Below are 14,594 nucleotides of genomic sequence, written 5' to 3'. Positions count from 1 at the left end.
ACCTCCAAACTACTAGAACTCATACAGCAATTCAGTAATGTGGCAGGATACAAAATCAATGTACAGAAATCAGTTATACACTAACAATGAAAATATAGAGAGGGAAATTAGAGAATCGATTCCATTTACTAAAGCACCAAGAACCATAAGATACCTGGGAATAAATCTAACCAAAGAGGTAAAAAATCTGTACTCGAGGAACTACAAAACACTCATGAAAGAAATTGAAGAAGACACAAAAAGATGGAAGAGCATTCCATGATCATGGATCGGAAGAATAAACATTGTTAAAATGTCTATACAGCCCAGAGCTACCTATACTTTCAATGCCAACCCAATCAAAATCCCACCGGCCATTTTTCAAAGAGTGGGAACAAACAATCCTTTTAAAATTTGTACAGAACCAGAAGCGACCCCGAATTGCTAAGGAAATGTTGAAAAAGAAAAACAAAACTAGGAGCATCACGTTGCCTGATTTCAAGCTTTACTACAAAGCTGTGATCACCAAGACAGCATGGTACTGGCACAAAAACAAACACATAGACCAGTGGAACAAACAGAGAGCCCAGATATGGACCCTCAACTCTATGGTCAACTAAATCTTCAACAAAGCAGGAAAAAATATACAGTGGAACAAAGACAGTCTCTTCAATAAAGGGTTATTGGAAAAATTGGACAGCTATGCACAGAAAAATGAAACTTGACCACTCTCTTACATCATACACAAAGATAAACTCAAAATGGATAAAAGACCTCAACGTGAGGCAGGAATTATCAAAATCCTAGAGAACATGGACAGTAACCTCTTCGACATCGGCCACAGAAACTTCTAAGACATGTCCCAAGGGCAAAGAAAACAAAAGAATAATGAACTTTTGGAACTTCATCAAGATCAGAAGCTTTTGCACAGCAAAGGAAAACAGTCAACAAAACAAAAACGGAATGGGAGAAGATATTCACAAGTGACACTATAAAGGGAGGATATCCAACATCTATAAAGAACTCCTCAAACTCAACACACACAAAATAGATAATCACATCAAAAAATGGGCAGAAAACTTGAACAGACACTTCTCCAAAGACATACAAATGGCTAACAGACATATGAAAAAATGTTCACCATCATTAGCCATCAGGGAGATTCAAATCAAAACCACACTTAGATACCACCTTACACCAGTAGAATAGCCCAAATTAACAAGACAGTAAACAACAAGTGTTGGAGAGGATGTGGAGAAAGGGGAACCCTCTTATACTATTGGTGGGAATGCAAGCTGGTACAGCCACTTTGGAAAACAGTGTGGAGATTCCTTAAGAAATTAAAAACAGAGCTACCCTATGATCCTGCAATTATACTACTGGGTATTTACCCGAAAGATACAGATATAGTGAAAAGCACCCCAATATTCATAGCAACAATGGCCACAGTCGCCAAACTGTGGAAAGCCAAGATGCCCTTCAATGGACGAATGGATAAAGAAGATATGGCCCATATATACAATGGAGTATTATACCTCCATCAGAAAGGATGAATACCCAACTTTTGGATTAACATGGACGGGACTGGAAGAGATTATGCTGAGTACACTAAGTCAAGCAGAGAGAGTCAATTATCATATGGTTTCACTTACTTGTGGAGTATAAGGAATAACATGGAGGACACTGGTAGATGGAGAGGAGAAGTGAGTTGGGAGAAATTAGAGGGGGAAACAAACCATGAAAGACTGTGGACTCTGAGAAACAAACTGAGGGTTTTGGAGGGGAGGGGTTAAGGGATGGATGAGCCTGGTGGTGGGTATTATGGAGGGCACATATTGCATGGAGCAATGGCTGTGATGCATAAACAATGAATTTTGGAACACTGAAAAAAAACAGAATTTAAAAAAAAAAAAAGACAGTTGTGGATTATCATCCACTTACAGACTGGAAAATACTTACTCATTTCTGGTTCAGCAGTAAGATCAGCAGTCACAAAATTAGAGGGAAATAGCCCCATGCCTTGATGGGTTTCACCTTTCCACCAGTTGGGATCACTAATGAGGAGCAAAAAAGAAAACCTTGATTATAATAAAGATTTTTATCTCTATAAATCCCTACCTTTTATAGTGTTTAACCTGCATTTTTACTAGATTTGAATCCCCCAACAATCTAAGGAGGGAAGAAATGAATGTACCATTATTACGAATCGAAGATGAAGCCTCAGAGAAGATAAAGAATGTTAAACACAAAGCTCTTTATCTTTTGGAAGGCTGGTGAATGCTTTGAGGATATAATACAAGGCTCTGAACTCTGCTCACCAAAACAGAGATCTCTTCAACTTCAGGTAGTTCACAGGCTCCCTGCAAGACTCCTTTGTAGTAAGGTAATAGTAGGCTCTTAATTCAGATCCATTCCTAAATTTTGCGCTCTCTTGTATACACTAGCACCTTTTTTCTCCCACAAGAAACAAGATGATAGATGGCACTGTTTATAGCACAAACGTTCACAATGAACATACACTCAGATACACCCCATGCTTTACCACTGTATCTTTGGTGCCTAGTATAAGGAAAGCTACTAAGCTCTCAATGAACATTTTTTGAATGAATCAGTGATCAAGGTTTTCTGCAATTTCCAGCTAAACAGCTCAAACTTAACTTTTCTTTTACTCAAGAAAATAATGTGTTACACTACAACCTAAATTTTTTTTATTTATTTTTTAAAACCACTTGCAAATTTTAGTACTTCATTATCAGTAACAATCATCAGTAACAAATTTTGAGTAAACATAAAACTCTAGTCAAAACCCAGATGTACTTACAGGAAACAAACTGAGGGTTACTGGAGGAGAGGAAGGCAGAGGATAGAGCAACTGGGTGATGGACATTAAAGAGGGCACATGATGTAATGAGCACTGGATATTATATAATTATATAACAGATGAATCACTGACCTCTACCTCTGAAACTAATAATATACTATATGTTAATTAATTGAATTTAAATTAAAAAACAAAAAACCAGAGGTACTGAATCACCTCCCATAACAACATAAATGTATATAATTCCATGTAAAATGAATTTGACCCATGGATATACTACTTTTTGTGAATAAATAATTTCAATGTATTATGCATTTCTAATAAATTCCATATATACCAACACATATTTGGCATATTTTCTAAAATCTTAACCTTACTAATTTAATAATTTACATTATTAGATGGAACAAAAATGAATAAACTAGGCCTCCAAAACAAATAAAAACTATGTAAATAAGAGATGAGAAAAAAATTAAACTACAAAAAAGAATCCAGACAATATGACATAAGCAAAGTAAAAAAACTGTCACACAGAGAAAATATCTACAATATTTTTTCTTATTACCTTTGGTAATGGCATTCAACAGGAATAATATGAAACACAGAAGTAATATGTTATATATTTTCATATGAATGTCAACTTAATATCAATTTGATATTATCCATCACCTGTCATCAAGAACTGTAATTATTTCTCCAGCTTTAAAAGTAAGCTCATTATCTTCAGCAGCTTCAAAGTCATATATGGCACGAACTTTTCGGCCTTCATGTTGGTGGTTAGTTAAGAGATTGGATGTGCTTGGGTATAAAGTAGAAAGAGTGGTTGACTGCTGCCTTTGTTCCTTCAAAGACAACTCAATAGCTGGAAAAGAATGAGTTAAAAAGACTCAAAATGTTAATATATCCAACAATCCAAAGAAGTAAAAAGAAAAGCTATCTGAAGGTAAAATGTATTCTTTTAAATGTGAAGATGGGAACTAGGACATATCTTGACGTAATGAATAAAAATGATTTCATGAATTTTATTCGTTCATTCACAACTGAAAGTTTAAAGAATAAACGAAAAAAGTTGAACAGAATAATTACTATTTTTTTTAAAGATTTTATTTATTTGACAGAGAGAGATCACAAGTAGGCAGAGAGGCAGACAGAGAGAGAGAGGAAACAGGCTCCCTGCTGAGCAGAGAGCCCGATGCAGGGCTTGATTCCAGAAGCCTGAGACCATGACCTGAGCCAAAAGCAGAGGCTTAACCCACTAAGCCATCCAGGTGCCCCAATTACTCTTTTTTCAAGAGTTTATTTTTTTATGTAATCTCTACACCCAATATGAGACTTGAACTCATAACCCCAAGGTCCAAATTCACATGCTCTACTAACTGAGCCAGCCAGGTGCCCTGCATAATGACTATTTTTACTGAATGGATAAAATTTAAATTATTCTGCATACTAAAAAGATGGAATATCTTAGATTCACTTTTTTTATTTAGCTGCTGATATTTTAATCTTCTTCCATATTTTCAATATAATTCTGCAGCTTCTGTTCCCAAAATGATAATCAAAATCACTAGGGAAGTCAAGAGTCCCATAACTCAATGAAGACTTACTAAATCAGAGCGTCAAAGGTAGTATCCGGGAACCTGTACTTTACGGCTCCAACGTTAATTCTTATGTGATCAGTCCAAGAAGTGGAACTTGGAAATAACTAGAATGAAGTTTCACCTAACAAATTCCCCCCAAAGAGATTTCAAATATGTCTCTTTCTTTCTAGGTGGTGGGGAGGGGGAGAAGGAAGACAGAATCTTAAGCAGACTCCACACCCAGCGTGGAGCCCGAAGCAGGGCTAGATCTCACAATCCTGAGATCATGACCTGAGCGAAACTCAAGAGTTGGATGCTTAACCAACTGAGCCCACCCAGGCACCCCTCAAATGTGATTCTTCTGGTGCTTCCAGTCCTCCCCTCATGCAGGCCATTATCATGTGTCACTCAGGCTCTGCAATGTAATCGGAACAGACTGATTACCCCGCTTTCAACTCAAACCATAACCCCCTTCATCTCTGTTCTACATTGATAAAAAACCTAACAGGAAAAAGAAAACTTTAAAACTATCATAAGAAAATAAAGGAAAGTACCTTTGAGGATTTGGGGAGGTAGGGTAAAATATTTTAAGATGTAAAAAAGCAAAAATCATAACAAAAAAGCAGAAATTTTGACATCAAAATTTAAAACTTCTATTGGATAAAATGTACCAGTATCAAAGTCAAAGTAAAAGCCAAAAATCAGGGGCACCTGGGTGGCTCAGTGGGTTAAGCCTCTGCCTTCAGCTCAGGTCATGATCCCAGGGTCCTGGGATTGAGCCCCACATTGGGCTCCTGCTCAGTGGGGAGCCCGATTCTCCCTCTCTCTCTGCCTGCCTCTCTGCCTACTTCTGCCTACTTGTGATCTCTGTGTATGTGTGTATGTGTGTGTGTGTGTGTGTGTGTCAAATAAATAAATAAATAAGTAATCTTTAAAAAAAAAAAAAAGCCAAAAATCAAAAGTAAATATCGACAACAGAAATAACAGGCAAGAGTGCCTGGGTGGCTCAGTCAGTTAAGCGACTGTTTTTGGCTCAAGTCATGATCCCAGAGTCCCAGGATCGAGCCCATATCAGGCTCCCAGCTCAGAGGGGAATCTGCTTCTTCCTCTGACTGTCCTCTCTCTAGTGCTCTCCCACTCTCTCTAATAAATAAAACATTAAAAATAATAAAAGTTTAATATCCAAAATTAAACTTTCTATATCATCTTTAAAAAAAAACCTCAATAAAAAGAGAGACAATCAGAACAGCTAATAAACATACAAAAAAGGATCAAGGCTCCCTAGTAATCAAGGAAATAAAAGTCAAGATAATTGGACATTATATCCAACCTATAAGAATCACAAAAATCAAACTTAAATACCAAATATTTTCAGGAGATTAAAAATATTAATAACTTTCATACACTGCTAGTGGCAGAGGAAATAAACTATCTAGAAAATTTGAAGATGTACCTCCCCCATGGGCCAAAAATATTGGTTACTGTCACACAAGATACACACACACACACACACACACAGAGAGAGAAAATATTCACAAGAATACTCAATGCAGCCTACTTACTATAGTAAAAAACAAAACAAAAGACAAACAAAAGGGGCGCCTGGGTGGCTCAGTGGGCTAAAGCCTCGGCTTTCGGCTCAGGTCATGATCCCAGGGTCCTGGGATCGAGCCCCGCATCCGGCTCTCTGCTCAGCAGGGAGCCTGCTTCCTCCTCTCTCTCTGCCTGTCTCTCAGCCTACTTGTGATCTCTGTCAAATAAATAAATAAAATCTTTAAAAAAAAAAAAAAAGACAAACAAAAAACTCCAGAAAACCCAAACATTCATCAGTAGCAGGATGGATAAACTACAGTATATATTTATTAATACTCTGGAGTATTATACAATAGTTAAAACAAGTGAACTTGATTTATATGTTCTGAGTAGATCTTAGACATAGTGCACATTAAAAAAACTGTAAATGGTATGTATAATTCTTTATGAAAAAAGAATTTGTTGGATACATAAAAGTATTGGTATTATTTATGGATATACAGTGTAATTAAAATAGTATTACAAAACAGATGGAAAGGACATAAATGAATAGTAGTTATCTCAGAAGAGTATTATTTGATACCGTAAAGGGGCACAAAGTAGATTTCAGTGTTAGCTGTAAAGCCCTATATCTTTAAATATATCTTTAAAATATCTTTAAAATATCTCAGGAAAATAATATTAAGTAAGGGACCCATTTTCTTCCCACTTTTCCAGTACCTGGGACTTAAAAACATACCTTTTGCTAAATCTTCTTCTTCTTTTTTGTTAGCCACAGTACCAGGATCTTTAGCAACCAAGGCTGGGCTTGCTTTTGCTTGTTCTGCAGCCTAACACATACAAAAAAGGAATATAGTATTTGAGGACTGTCCTCAAATTTTCCTACCTCCACTTAATCTAAGAACTTGCAAGACCCTTCTTATTAATCTACCACAGACTCCTGAAGCAGAAAATAATCCAAACTGGAGCAGTCTCTAATTTGAAAGGAGAAGAGTTCTAACTCACCAGTCAACAGCTAACATAATCACTTTCTCCATGAAACTTTCTAAACCCCTAAATTAAGGATTTCCTCCTGTGTTCCTCTGATGGTTCTTTTAACAAGTTACTACACTGTGAGTAGTTAATAATGTAAATTGTGGAGCCAGGCAAACATGGGCTCAAATCCTAAATCTACCAGGTTCTAATTATAACCTGGGGTATATTAACCTCTTTGTGCCTTAAGTCTCTCATCTACAAAATGAGGGTAATGATAGCACCTACCTATGGTAGGATTTGAAAAGATTAAATTAACATGTAGCTTCCAAACTTAGATAGGATGGGGGCTGCCGCTTATCGTTTAAAACAAAAAGTTTAACATTTTCTCCTGGGATTTATAATGTACATGGAAGTAATGTATCATATGTATGATAATTATTGCATAAAGGATGATGATAATGAAGAGTAAATAAACCCTAAACAGTTGCAAAGTTTCTACATTTTACATGACTACAGTACTAACTCAAAATAGATTGTGAACACTTACAAATGCGTATTAACCAAACTAACCAAGAACATAAATGGAATTCTAAACAATATTCAAATTAACACATGTACAGCACACAGAACAGAGCCTGGCACATATTAACAGTCAATAAATCTCAGCTTCTATTAAAATTATCTGCTTAGATCTGTCTTCATAACCATGCTATATGGTCCCTGAGAATACGAGTGCCTAAATATGCACGGATTACTAGCAATCAAGAAGTTACTGCTGAATAAATGAAAGGGAAAACATTCAATATTACAGTAAAATACAGTTCTAGATATATATGTAGTTCTACAAATACAGTTCTGTATATACATTAGTGTATTTTATATTGTCAAATAAACACACAAAGCATTTTTTTTAGAAAAATGGACGTTAAAAAGCTTTTTGTACTTCACTAAATGAAACTTTAAGCCCTCTCAATTCTGATCCATCTCTATGTGGAATCTTCTTTCGATACTAATTGTGTGTGTGTGTGTGTGTGTGTGTGTGTGTGTGTGCACGCGCACGTGTGTGTGTGTATTTGGGGTTTTTTTTGTTTTTTTTTTATGTTCAATTACTCAACATATAGTACATCATTAGTTTCTGATGTAGTGTTCAATGATTCATTAGTTGCGTATAACATCACACATCTCTGAAGATTAAAGGTATGCTTCCTCAGAACAACCTTTTCAATTACATACAGTATTTTTTTCAGTTTGGTCAATTTCACAAATTAGACATATTGATCTTTTGTGGTCTGTGGAGGAATTTCTACCAGTCAAGAAGATAGTGCAGACATTATATTCAGAGTGCAAAAAGGAAGAAATTTACAAGCAAGGATACTCTACCAGACAAGATTATCATTCAGAACTGAAGAACTGAGAAAGAATTCCCAAATAAACAAGAGCTATAGGAGTTCATCACTACTAAACGGGTCTCACAAGAAATATTAGAGGGACTACTTCATGGGAAAAGACCATAACTAGAAATAAGAAAATATGAGATAGAAAAAAAATTCACTGATAAAAGAAAAAATATGGTAAGGGTTGCTGATCAACCACTAATAAAGCTAGTATGAAGGTTATAAGACAAGAGTAATAAAGTCAACTATATTTACAATAACTACTTAACAGATACACAAATAAAAAGATGTAAAATATGACATAGAAACATAAAATGTGGGTGAAGGGAATAAAAATATAGTGCTTTCAGAATGTGTTTGAACTTTAGCAACTATCAACTTAAAATAATCTGCTACATATACACAGGTTGTCCCAGGGTAACCACAAACCAAAATCCTGTAACAGATACACAAAAAATAAACAAAGTAATCCAAACAAAACACTAAAGTAAGTCATCAAATCACAAGGGAAAAGACTAGGAGAAGAAAAAGAAATGGAGAAGAAGCACAAAAACAACATGGAAACAATAAACAAAATGACAATAAATACATACTATCAACAATTACTTGAAATATAAATGGGCTAAACTCTCCAGTCATAACACACAGGATAGAGGAACTAAAAAACCAAGACCCATCAATAGACTCACTTGAACTCTGAAGGCACATTCATTGAAAATGAAGGGATAGAAAAAAAAATTTCCAGGCAAACGGAAATGAAAAGAAACCTTGGGTAGCATTAATTATATCACACAAAACAGGCTTTAAAACAGAGACTGTAACAAGAGAAAAAAAGAACATTATGTAATGATGGGATCAATTCAACAAAAACATAAAACACTTGTAAATACTTGTGCACCCAACATAGAAGTACCTAAATATATAAAATGACTATTAACAGACAAATTAGGGAAGAAAAAATGACAGCAATACAGTAATAGTAGGGGGCTTTAAAATACCTGCTTACATTAATTGCTAGATCATCTAGATAGAAAATTAATAAGAAACATCAGCCTTAAATAACAAATTAGACCACATGAATGTAACAGACACACATAGAACATTCTATCCCAAAACAGCAGAATACACATCTTCTCTTCTCCAGTACACATGAAACATTCTCCAGGAGAGATCACATTAGGCCACAAAATAAGACTCAGTAAATTTAAAAAGAGTGAAATACATCAAACATCTTTTCTAACCATAATGGTTTGAAACCAGAAATCAGTTACTAGAAAAAAACTCTAAGAAACAAATACATGAAGTCTTGACACGCTACTGAACAACAAATGGGTCAACAATGATGACACTGGGGGGTCAACCTCAGGGTCCACATGACCTTCGAGACATAAGAGCCCCCTGGACAACCGGCCACAGCTAGAGCACAAAAGGAAGAGAGAAGCCCTCAGCTGCTATGGTGTCCTTGCCTCAGCTCATCCCCCAACACACTGAGAATCTCCCAACCTTAACAAAGTTTTCATCCCAGACACCATGAAGAGAGAAGAGGCTTTTAGGAAGCCCTACCTTGTCATGTACCATCAATAATATATACCGTAGCAAGACAACAAAGACAAGAAAAGGTCATCGAAATCGTAAAGGAAGTAAAACTGTCACTATTCACAGATGACATGGTACTATACATAGGAAACCCTAAAGACTCCTCTGAACTATTAGAACTAATAAATTAATCCAGTAAAATTGCAGAACACAAAATCAAAATATAGAAATCTGTTGCATTTCTATATACTAATGATGAACTACCAGAAAGAGAAATTAAGAATGCAATCCCACTTACAATCCCAACAAAATGGGTAAAATGCCTAGGGATAAATTTCAAAAGACCTATACCCTAAAAACTATAAGACAGTGATGAGAACAACTGAAGATGACACAAATAAATGTAAAGATATGCCAATCTCATGAACTGGAAGAATTAATATTGCCAAGATGTCCATACTATCCAAAGCAGCTACAGATTCAATGTAATCCATATCAAAAATAATAATGGCATTTTTCACTAAACTAGAACAATCATAAAACTTATATGGGAGCACAAAGGACCCAAAAAGCCAAAGCAGTATTGAATAGGAAAAACAAAGCTAGGAATATCACACCCCTGGATTTTAGAATATACTATAAAATTGTAATATAATTAAAACAGTATGGCACTAGTGCAAAAACAAGAAACACAGATCAATGGAACATAAAAAACAACCCAGAAATAACACTTAGCTAGTCAATCAATCTATGACAAAGATGGTAAGAATATACAATAGGAAAAAGAGTTTCTTCAGTAAGTAGTGTTGAGAAAACTGGACAGCTGCATGCAAAATAATGAAACCGGACCACTTTCTTATATCATATACCAAAAATAAACTGGATTAAAGATTTAAATTTAATTCCAAAACCATACAACTCCTAGAAGGAAACATAGGCAGTAAGTTCTCCATCAGTATTTTTTGGATCTATCTCCTCAGATAAGGACAACAAAAGCAAAAATAATAAATGGGACTACATCAAACTAAGAAGCTTTTGCACAACAAAGGGAAACATCAACAAAATAAAATGACAACCTACTGAATGGGAGAAAATATTCATAAATATTATATCTAATAAGAGGCTTGTATCTAAAATATATTAAAAAGCTCATATAACTCAAGTGTTATAAAAACATGTAATATAATCTAAAAACAGAGGACCAAAATAGACATTTTCCCAAAGACAATATTCAGAAGACCAACAGGTATGTGAAAAGATATTCACCAACAATCAGTGAAATGCATATCAGGACTACAATGAAATAATTCCTTCACATCTGAGAGAATGGCTAGTATCAAAAAAAAATTTTTTTTACAAGTATTGGCAAGGATGTGGAGGCAAAGGGACACCTGCTTTGTTGGTGTGAGCATAAACTGGTACAGACACTATGCAGGTTCCTCCTCAATAAATTAAAAGTAGAACTATCAAAAAATTCAGTAATTCTGGTTTTTATCTGAAAAGCTTCTACATTTTTAACCAAAGACAAAAAAGCTACTAATCCCAAAAAGATATATGCACCCCTGTGTTCCCTGCAGTACAAGAGCCAAGACTAGAAGCAACCTAAATGTCCATCAACAGATGAAAGATAAAGATGTGGTATACGTGTACGCGATCACACACACACAGACACACACACGATTACTCAGCCATAATAGAAGAATAAAATCTTGCCATTTACAACAACATGGATGGACCTAAAGGATATAATGCTAAGTGAAATAAGTCAAATAGAGAAAAACACATGGTATGATTTCACATTTATATAGAATCTAAAAAACAAACAAACAGAAACAGACTCAGATACAGAAAAGAAACTGATAACTGCCAAACAATAGTAGGCAGGTGAAGGCAATGGACAAAACAGGCAAAGGGGATTAAGAGATATAATCTTCCAGTTATAAAATAAGTAAGATGGGGGAGGGAGACATAATGTACAGCACAGAGAATCAGTAATATTTTAACAACTCTGGATTGTGGCAGATGGTAGCTAGACTTATTAAAGTGACCATTTCATAATGTATATAAACAATGAATCATTATATGTTGTACACCTAAAGCTAATAAAATATTTTATGTCAAATATTCTTCAGTAGAAAAAGGGAGAAGGATGTGCAGAAATAAGCTACATTAACTCCTATATACCTGAAATGCACACTTTTCAAAATGCCTTCCTATCATCCGGTTCTAAGTGTAGCAATGATACCTATGTTATTAATCAGTCAACACAGTCACAGTGCTAGCATTACTTTTACATCTCTGTGCCAAAAGTTAGTGAGTGCTACAAGAACTGCAGCAAAATGAGTCAGCTGCCTAAAGTATGACTTTTCTTAAGACTTTTATATTATTTTCTTCTGTATTTAGGATGAAAAAATGTACTTTAAAAACATTTTCAGAGGCTTTTGTTAAGTATGCTGACAAAAATCTAGTCTGATTAAAATGTAATAATGACTAAGTGACTGAGTTTAAGATCTAGAGGGACTTGTGTAGATGATCCTACATGATACATTTTTCATTACATATAAAGTTCCTCATAAACATGGTTTTCAACGATAAGCTATCAGACACCATTTTAAAAAAAAATCACCATTCTACCTCATATTTTACTTTATATGCATTTTATATATTTCCTGTGGCTGAAGACAGTAACTACAATCAAATTAGCTTTCATATATTTTATAACATCCAGCCAAAAAAAAAAAAAAGTAATTCTTAACTTTACTAGTGCTGATGTATGTCGTAAACCTCTTGAACAGGAGAATAATCTAACTTCTGTATCAGTTGATAAATAAATGCTCTTGCCAGTGTTCACTCCACTTCTTGTCCTTTGAAGCCTAGTCCAAACAGACACATATCCACTAACCTCTATATCAAACGGAAGGCAGGCTCGTGTAGTGGAAAGAACACTGGACTGAGAGTCAGGAGGCCTGCGTTCTAGTTCCAACTCTGTCAACTATGAGCTGTGGCCCTGGGGAAGTCACTTAACCATTCTGGGTCTCAGTTTCCTCATCTGTAAAATGAGGGGACTAGATTAGAGTATCCCTAAAGTTGTTCACACAACTATCTGAGATTCTAGGTTAACCAAAGCTACGCATCACAGAGATCATTAGTTCTTCTGCCTCCTCTAATTGGAACCAGTCCCTTTGTGGACTGAAAGGCACTTTTCACTTGCACTGAAACTGTCCTCAAGAGCAGTGCTTCCCAAACTACAACATGCACACAGAATCATCTGGGGATCTTACTAAAATAGAGAAAATGAATCCATAGGTTTGGAGTGACACCTGAGATGCTCCATTTCTAACAAGATTCCCTGTGATGATGACGATGGTCAACAAAATACATTTTAAGCAATAAGTTCTAGAATAGCTTCTTAGGGGGTAGAAACTGCAATCTCACTATACCTTTTGGTTTGCTATAATGAGTCTACCTTTGATAAGTAAACACTGCCTCTATTGTCAAAGAACTTAAACTTTTAAGATATCTTGGATTTTTCTGCTTAAAGTTATTCCTTAATTATAAAGATTTTGGAAAATATTCTGAGTAGTAAAAGCCAGATTTGTCTTAAAGACATACTTTACCATTGTAAAACCATTCATAAGCCAAATTTTTTTTTCAAGTAAATAGAAAAATATCCTTTGCTCCCTTCATCTCCCAGACATATTTCTGGATCTTCATATCTCAAGAATATTCAGATAAACTGAAAGTACTTTGGGTAGAAATCTAGATAAGTATGGATGAATCACTTCACAATTCCCTAAAGTGGTCAAAACCGCGAACTCGAGACTTCCACAGCTTGTGAGTTTTCTACGCATGCTTTCACACCACTTGTCATATTGTACCCCAATCCATGCAGTAGAGAAAGTCAGTATAGTAAATTACCATATATTTTAAGCATCCTAGATTAGCTGGAGATCCCAAAGGATGGTTACCCAGAATAGAAAAAAATAAATAAATAAAAGAGAGACCCTTCCATTCTTTCTTTATGACATAAATCAGAGACTGATCCCATTACACAGATTGGGAGAAGGAGAGACAGAAAGGCAATTTAAGCCTTTCAGTCATATTTCTGTCAGCTCTTATTAAGGGAAGATGCTTTGTGTGCCTCTCTTCTCACTGATTACCTTAACTCTTTTTCATTTTTAATACAAGTATTCATAAATTTCATATTGAAAAGAACTTTTAAACTCATCCTTAAATTTTAAGGATATCCTGATTTTTAAGCTGTCATTCTTTGTAGATAAAATTAAAGCATTAAGAGTATTTAAGAAGACTGTCTTACTACATGATATCAAAAAGCAATTTTGTCTATATTATTAAAAACACCATAAAAATTTTTTAAATTGCAAAAATGCTAATCTAATTTATAAGGAAGCAGAAACGGTGGGAAAATGGAAGTTGGAACACATTAATATTCTCCTGTATTTTCTGGCACCACTGAATGCAAGATTATTAACAAAAATTCCTTTGGAGTAGTAAAACCTACCCGGATTTGGAGGAAAAAAGAAAATTTCATATAAATGTTGCTACTTTAGAGAAACAAATTGTAGCCACAATGCATAGGGCATTACAAAATACCTGAGAGCCAATAGCTGGAAACGTAACTCCTTGTTCCTTAAGGTTCTTAATCATTGCTGATATTAGACTAAGCTGTGGATCATTCTTAAATTCATCTGTCCATTCAACCATAAGAGCCTTTAATTTTTCACAGACTTTAGGGTGACCCTGAAAAATAGAGAAAAA

At 35.1% G+C, this 14,594-nt stretch overlaps 1 protein-coding gene across 8 annotated transcripts in view; it reads right to left on the bottom strand.

Annotated features, from left to right (window-relative positions):
• STAM (signal transducing adaptor molecule) overlaps window positions 1–14,594 on the bottom strand; it is a 109,294-nt gene that overhangs the window by 29,405 nt on the left and 65,295 nt on the right. For all 8 annotated transcript variants that reach the window (XM_082742034.1, XM_082742035.1, XM_082742032.1 and 5 more), the window contains 4 exons: window positions 14,430–14,576; window positions 6,650–6,740; window positions 3,470–3,662; window positions 1,939–2,033 (listed from right to left, as the gene is read on the bottom strand). In XM_082742034.1, the coding sequence (XP_082598160.1) occupies window positions 1,939–2,033; window positions 3,470–3,662; window positions 6,650–6,740; window positions 14,430–14,576 (526 nt within the window). The remainder of the gene's footprint in view (window positions 1–1,938; window positions 2,034–3,469; window positions 3,663–6,649; window positions 6,741–14,429; window positions 14,577–14,594) is intronic.

This window comes from Mustela nivalis, assembly GCF_964662115.1.
Source record: "Mustela nivalis genome assembly, chromosome: 7".
Lineage (NCBI taxonomy): Eukaryota > Metazoa > Chordata > Mammalia > Carnivora > Mustelidae > Mustela > Mustela nivalis.
The sequence above is the reverse complement of the archived record's forward strand: the minus strand, read 5'-3'. Positions and strand labels throughout refer to the sequence as shown.